Below are 7,783 nucleotides of genomic sequence, written 5' to 3'. Positions count from 1 at the left end.
CTGTTAGGTTCTGTCTGGGGGGTGGAGGGGGTGGAAGGGGTGGGGGGTGACAGAGGTGATGATGTCTGTTAGGTTCTGTCTGGGGGGTGGAGGGGGTGGAGGGGGTGGGGGGTGACAGAGGTGATGATGTCTGTTAGGTTCTGTCTGGGGGGTGGAGGGGGTGGAGGGGGTGGGGGGTGACAGAGGTGATGATGTCTGTTAGGTTCTGTCTGGGGGGTGGAGGGGGTTGGGGGTGACAGAGGTGATGATGTCTGTTAGGTTCTGTCTGGGGGGTGGAGGGGGTGGGGGGTGACAGAGGTGATGATGTCTGTTAGGTTCTGTCTGGGGGGTGGAGGGGGTGGAGGGGTGGGGGGTGACAGAGGTGATGATGTCTGTTAGGTTCTGTCTGGGGGGTGGAGGGGGTGGAGGGGTGGGGGGTGACAGAGGTGATGATGTCTGTTAGGTTCTGTCTGGGGGGTGGAGGGGGTGGAGGGGTGATGATTCTGTTAGGTTCTGTCTGGGGGGTGGAGGGGGTGGGGGGTGACAGAGGTGATGATGTCTGTTAGGTTCTGTCTGGGGGGTGGAGGGGGTGGGGGGTGACAGAGGTGATGATGTCTGTTAGGTTCTGTCTGGGGGGTGGAGGGGGTGGGGGTGACAGAGGTGATGATGTCTGTTAGGTTCTGTCTGGGGGGTGGAGGGGGTGGAGGGGGTTGGGGGGTGACAGAGGTGATGATGTCTGTTAGGTTCTGTCTGGGGGGTGGAGGGGGTGGAGGGGGTGGAAGGGGTGGGGAGAAGATGTGTGTGTGTGTGTGTGTGTGTGTGTGTGTGTGTGTGTGTGTGTGTGTGTGTGTGTGTGTGTGTGTGTGTGTGTGTGTGTGTGTGCGTGCATGAACATCTTTGTGTTTGTGTATGCATGTGTATGTCTGTGTCTCTTTTTGTGCTTCTGATGTTTTTGTTTTGTCTTGTTTGTTTTCTTTTTTTCTTTTTTTCCACCAGTTTGATCTTTCTGTGTTTTCTTTGTAAATACTATATGATGAGCACTCATTAAAAGTAAATGTATAAATACTATATGATGAGCACTCATTAAAAGTAAATGTGTAGATATAATACTATATGATGAGCACTCATTAAAAGTAAATGTATAAATACTATATGATGAGCACTCATTAAAAGTAAATGTATAAATACTATATGATGAGCACTCATTAAAAGTAAATGTGTAGATATAATACTATATGATGAGCACTCATTAAAAGTAAATGTGTAGATATAATACTATATGATGAGCACTCATTAAAAGTAAATGTGTAGATATAATACTATATGATGAGCACTCATTAAAAGTAAATGTATAGATATAATACTATATGATGAGCACTCATTAAAAGTAAATGTATAGATATAATACTATATGATGAGCACTCATTAAAAGTAAATGTATAGATATAATACTATATGATGAGCACTCATTAAAAGTAAATGTATAGATATAATACTATATGATGAGCACTCATTAAAAGTAAATGTGTAGATATAATACTATATGATGAGCACTCATTAAAAGTAAATGTGTAGATATAATACTATATGATGAGCACTCATTAAAAGTAAATGTGTAGATATAATACTATATGATGAGCACTCATTAAAAGTAAATGTATAGATATAATACTATAATTATGATGAGCACTCATTAAAAGTAAATGTATAGATATAATACTATATGATGAGCACTCATTAAAAGTAAATGTATAAATACTATATGATGAGCACTCATTAAAAGTAAATGTATAAATACTATATGATGAGCACTCATTAAAAGTAAATGTGTAGATATAATACTATATGATGAGCACTCATTAAAAGTAAATGTATAGATATAATACTATAATTATGATGAGCACTCATTAAAAGTAAATGTATAGATATAATACTATAATTATGATGAGCACTCATTAAAAGTAAATGTGTAGATATAATACTATGATGAGCACTCATTAAAAGTAAATGTATAGATACAACAGGGATTAGAATCAGTTAAACTTGTCCACTATATACAAGATCTATTAGAATTACATTGACCATCACTTGTTGCATAGGCAAGTTTAATATTCAAGATGGAATTGTGTTCTGTAGAACAACAATAAAAATATCATATTCTTCAATAGAATCATAAGTGATCACAACTTTCTTTTCTATATTTCCTTTTCAAACACACACACACACACACACACACACACACACACACACACACACACACACACACACACACACACACACACACACACACACACACACACAAAGCCTTCACATGTCATGAAATGTACATTGCACATATATGTCATTTTGCAACATCTTCAATATTTGGGAGGAGGGGAGTGGTTTAGTTGGGGGCAGAAGGTGTTGTTTTTTGTTGCTGTTTTTCAGATGAATGCAAAAGTCAAGAAATGTAAATGTCCTGAATTCACAAAAGTGTTTTTTATGATTCTTTTTTTCTCTTTTTTTTGTTTTTTTTTGTTTTGTTTTTGTTTTTTTTGTTTTTTTGTTTGTTTGTTTTCTTGACACGTTTCATTCCATATGATTGTCTGATGTCTCCAAAATTCTCCAGCGTCCTTGCGGATAACCAAAAAACAAAACGAAACTGGAATATGATAAAATAAAACACAAAAATGCCAATATCCGTTCACTATGCACAGAAATACTCCTGCCCGCGCGAGCACCGAAGTGTTTGCGTGTTGTATGACTGCATGCATGGCTGAAGACAGCCAGATGTGTGTACTGTGTGTACCGTGTGTACTGTGTGTACTGTGCATACTGTGTGTACTGTGTGTACTGTGTGTGTACTGTGTGTACTGTGTGTACCGTGTGTACTGTGCATACTGTGTGTACTGTGTGTACCGTGCGTACTGTGTATACTGTGTGTACTGTGTATACTGTGTGTACTGTGTGTACTGTGTGTGTACTGTGTGTACTGTGTGTACCGTGTGTACTGTGCATACTGTGTGTACTGTGTGTACTGTCCACTCCACGCCCACTCTCCAAAGCAAAGCCAGTGTCATCCTCAGAGCACCACCACCACCCTCAAGGAATGAGTCAAGCCGTGACAACAACCAGCAGCGTGACAATATGGACCAGAGCATCAGAGCGTCAAGGAAGGAAGGAGGGGATGAACAAGAATGGGTGAAGGAAGGGCTGAGATCTTTGTACAATGGATGCATTAACTCTCTCTCTCTCTCTCCTCCTCCCTCTCTCTGTCTCAGACTCACTATTTCTCTCCTCTTCTCTCTCTCTCTCTTACTCTGTCTCTACCATCCTCTTTCTTCCCATCTCTCTCCCTCCTCCTCTCTCTCTCTCCCACTGCCCCTCTTTTTCTCCCCCCCCCCCCCCCCCCTTCTTTCTCTAAGCCTCATTCTTGTATCCCACTCTCTCTCTCTCTAACCCCCTCTTTTCTCTCTCTCCCCCTCCCTCCATCCGTTCTCTCGGAGTCTCACTCTCACTCCTGTGCCGCACTCTTTCTCTAACCCCCTGTTATGCCCCCCACACCCCTCTCTCAGCCCTGACTCACTCTCTCCCTCTTTCTCTTTCCCCCCTCTCTCTCAGCACAAATCTTAAACACCCTCTTTCTCTTTTTTCAACTATAAAAAAAACAACCCTTCATGATCTATAAATACTAGCAAAATACAGAAACCAAAAAGTGTGCTCTGCAAAAGCTGAAAAGCAAGAAGCGTGTGATGTCATGATAATGATTTGCACAAACAACTCTTGCCGTGAAACTTCTGTCTCCGGTGCAGGTGTTATTCCTTGTCCTCTGTAAGAACAGCGATCAACATCAATGACAGACATTATCTAAACTTTCACTAGTTTCAATAACAACAAAAACAAAAGATTTTAACTTTTTAAGGCTTTTTTTTCAGAATTAGAGTTGTTAAATATTGCATCACTTTCTCGCTAATTAGAAAATATGTTGTATATGGCTGTGTACAGTTTTCAGATTATGTATATTCATACTCCTTTATAGATGTTATAAAAAGTGTATGTATGTGTGTGCGTGTGAAATCTGCACGTCATACAAGAAGCTTTCCACCAATAACATCAAAACATGATTAATGTACTGCCCACAGATTTCTCAACCTTGACAAAAATCTGTGTACACTGATATATATATGAAAAATTTTAATAACCAATACTAACATAGAGAAAGAAACTAAGACAAAATAATGACGAAGATAAAAGCACAGAAAATGTAGGGGAAAAAACATTACCAACAAAATTATACAACATGAAAGACACAAAAAACAAAAAAAGAAATGGAAAGTAGTCTAGATCTGAACACAACCACCCGAACACTTCGACCACCTCATTCATAACCAGACACTGAAGATTCTAAACAAAACAAATCTGAGTCCATAATCAAATACTCTCAACTATAATTCCACAAAACAAAACTCACTCAATGATGCTCTCCACGTCCTCCTCATCATCAGAGCTGAGGTCATCAAGATCATCTCCGTCATCATAGTCCAGAATGCCGTCCATGTCGGCCATCATCATATCCATGTCCTCCGCCATGGTGATCCCGTTTCAGGCAGCAAGGGCGTAGGTATGGTCTTCCTGTGAACTGCCTGAGGGGAAGGAAGGAGGGTGAATGGTGAGGACGCTTACCTGCCAATACAGTGTCTGTCAGCATCTGGATTTGAAGCCCAGTCTCCCCCTTTCTCCCAAGTTTGGCTGGAAAATCAGACTGAGCGTCTAGTCATTGGGATGAAACGACAAACTGAAGCAGAGTTGAACTGCATGTCCAGGGTGCAATGATAAAGAATGTGTGGCAACATGATCAAGTGTACTCGGGCAAAATTCTGTAGAAGAAATCCACTCTGATAGGTACACACATGCATGCACTCAAGGCCTTACATTCAGTTATACTGCTGGTCAGACATCTGCCTAGCTGATGTGCTATAGCCTGGTAATCCCCGTATACATCTGAATTTGTCCACAGTGATGTCTCCTTGAGAAACAGAAAGTGAAAATGAGCCGTGAAAAGAAATAATCTTGGAACAATGCTCTGAGTATACTGTGCTTTGAAGTGAAAATTTTCCCGAATGTTCTCTCTTTTTTTTCCAGTTTATTCAGTATTTCTTCCACAGACATTTCAAGAGCATCGTGGTGGTTGTACCTGCTCTACTTTTTTCTTTCTTTCTAACACTGTGAATTCCTTGGTGTGTGTGTGTGTGTGTGTGTGTGTGTGTGTGTGTGTGTGTGATTGTGTGCATAATCCCTTGATCATAACTTAATGCTAAGCCGTGTTTTGAATCTTTTCCTCTCCATTTCTAACCAGGGTGTCACCAGCAGCTGCAGCTGTTCATGTACTACATAGTCTGTGTTTCATGACTGGACCATCACGATCAACCATCCAACACCAAATAATTGTATTGTATTGTATTGTATTGTATTCTCTTTTTTGTCACAACAGATTTCTCTGTGTGAAATCTGGGCTGCTCTCCCCAGGGAGAGCATGTCGGTACACTGAGAGTGCCACCCTTTTTTTAAATTTTGTTTCCTGCATGCAGTTTTATTTGTTCTTCCTATCGAATTGGATTTTTCTACTGAATTTTGTCAGGGATAATCCTTTTGTTGCCGTGAGTTCTTTTATGTGCGCTAAGTGCATGCTGCACAAGGGACCTCAGTTTATTGTCTCATCTGAATAACTAGCGTCCAGACCACCACTCAAGGTCTAGTGGAGGGAGAGAAAATATTGGCCACTGCACCATGATTTGAACCAGTGTACTCAGATTCTCTGGCTTCCTAGGTGGACACCTTACCTCTAGGCAATCACTCCACAACCATCATGGACTATTAAGGTGTTTGATAAGCAGAATTGGAAAACACAAATCTATAAAATAAAATAAAAAATCTCCTGCACGAAAATAAAAAATAGCAGATTTTTTTTCTGTCTCAAGAACAAATCCTGAATGTCTGCAAGCCAGTTCATCAGTCAGTGTGTGTGTGTGTGTGTGTGTGTGTGTGTGTGTGTGTGTGTGTGTGTGTGTGGTGTCTGCCTTTGTGTGTGTGTGTGTGTGTGTGTGTGTGTGTGTGTGTGTGTGTGTGTGTGTGTGTGTGTGTGTGGTGTCTGTCTGTCTGAATGTCTTTACGTGTATGTGCAAGTGTGTGTTGGTGAGTTGATTACAAAATATTTAAACCTGATCCTGTGTTTCACATGACCATTACATAGGCACATACCGGACATTTGCAAATTTAAACCATTTAAAAATGCCCAACCTTTGATAAGCTTGATTACACCCGTCATGTGAAGTTAGAAACAAATATATGTATTTTTTGTCAACAAACCCCAGGCTTGTGCATTGTCCATTGTAATGTTCAGTTGACACAGAAGCAGATTTTGTTTTTGTCATTTTACATTCCACCTATTCAACATGCAAGCTTGTTTTTACAATCAGTCATTCTATGTCCATGTCAGCATTAAATGTCTGTCCTCACCACACTTTCCAAAAGTCGGACCAGAAAAATGCCGCTTGCACTGTCCGTGTCACTGAGTGTGTTTACTGCCCGCCATGTTCGTGGCAACGAGGTCTCGTCATTTCTCGCACTGAGAAATCTGTTGGTCTGGAGACAGTTGTCGTTCTTTGCCTGTGCATTTGCAGAGAGAGGCATTGGCACGACCGTAACATCTCGGTTCTGCAAAAGACTATCGCGTATGCTTTTCTTGAGACTTTTCGTTCTTAGTTAGCTAGCCCGTCAGTCAATATACACTTTTTACCAGAAAGAGGGAACACTAACAACTTGGCAATCAATGCTATTAACGGGGAGGAAAACAACAACAAAACAAAACCAAAATTGAATAAGCTTAGCACAGACTGAACAGAAAAGGCGTGAATTGTTATAAGTGCTCTAACCACCGCGTGTCACACAAAATGTCAAGCAATTTTATGCAGCATGCAAGTCATTTATTGTTCCGTTAATTGCGCACACAGTCAGGTGGTAGGCATCTGTTACCATGGCTGAGGCTGCCACTGACGCGGTCTACTACTGCAGTGCAGTATAGCGGGCCTAGATAAGGCGGTGCAGCTCTGTGGTTCACGTGTCAGGTCAGTCAGTACACCGGGCGTTTTTTTTTTTTTTAAAAAAAAAAAAAAAAGGTTCAAGTTAACACCATGCACTGATTCGGGCCTATAAATATTGGTAAGTCAGTGACTGATTCACCGTGACGGCGGCGCGCGCGCGCACACACACACACTGGCACTGACACACTGACACACACACACGGCACACCGTGACACACACGCACGCACGCACGCGCGCACACACACACACACACACACACACACACACACACACACCGACACACACACACACACAGGCCGCTGACGCACGCACGCATGCACGCACCGGCGGCACACGGCACACACACACACACACACACACACACACACCGGCACACTGACACACACACCGTGACACACTGCACGCACGCACGCACGCACACACACACACACACACACACACCGTGACACACACACACACACACACACACACACACACACACCGTGACACACACACACACACACACACACACCGTGACACACACACACACACACACACACACACACACACACACACACACACACACACACATCTAAGACTGAGAGAGTGATGAGACTGAGACTGTGCCGGAGGGACGCACGCACATACCTCACACTAGGCACACACAGTAACACGCACACACACACTCACTGGCATAAACACTCTCTCTCTCTCTCTCTCTCTCTCTCTCTCTCTCTCTCAGAGA

At 42.3% G+C, this 7,783-nt stretch overlaps 1 protein-coding gene across 4 annotated transcripts in view; it reads right to left on the bottom strand.

The window, feature by feature from the left end:
- The window catches only part of LOC143301852 (cilia- and flagella-associated protein 74-like), a 106,621-nt gene extending 100,056 nt beyond the window's left edge, over positions 1 to 6,565 (bottom strand). For 3 of the 4 annotated variants that reach the window (XM_076616265.1, XM_076616268.1, XM_076616266.1), the window contains exons 1-3: positions 6,475 to 6,565; positions 4,430 to 4,601; positions 3,746 to 3,787 (exon numbers count right to left, since the gene is read on the bottom strand). In XM_076616265.1, the coding sequence (XP_076472380.1) occupies positions 3,746 to 3,787; positions 4,430 to 4,548 (161 nt within the window). In that variant the 5' untranslated portion in view covers positions 4,549 to 4,601; positions 6,475 to 6,565. The remainder of the gene's footprint in view (positions 1 to 3,745; positions 3,788 to 4,429; positions 4,602 to 6,474) is intronic. The other variant, XM_076616269.1, reaches the window with a different exon arrangement.
- Between the last annotated feature and the right edge of the window lie 1,218 nt (positions 6,566 to 7,783).

This window comes from Babylonia areolata, chromosome 28, assembly GCF_041734735.1.
Source record: "Babylonia areolata isolate BAREFJ2019XMU chromosome 28, ASM4173473v1, whole genome shotgun sequence".
Lineage (NCBI taxonomy): Eukaryota > Metazoa > Mollusca > Gastropoda > Neogastropoda > Buccinidae > Babylonia > Babylonia areolata.
The sequence above is the reverse complement of the archived record's forward strand: the minus strand, read 5'-3'. Positions and strand labels throughout refer to the sequence as shown.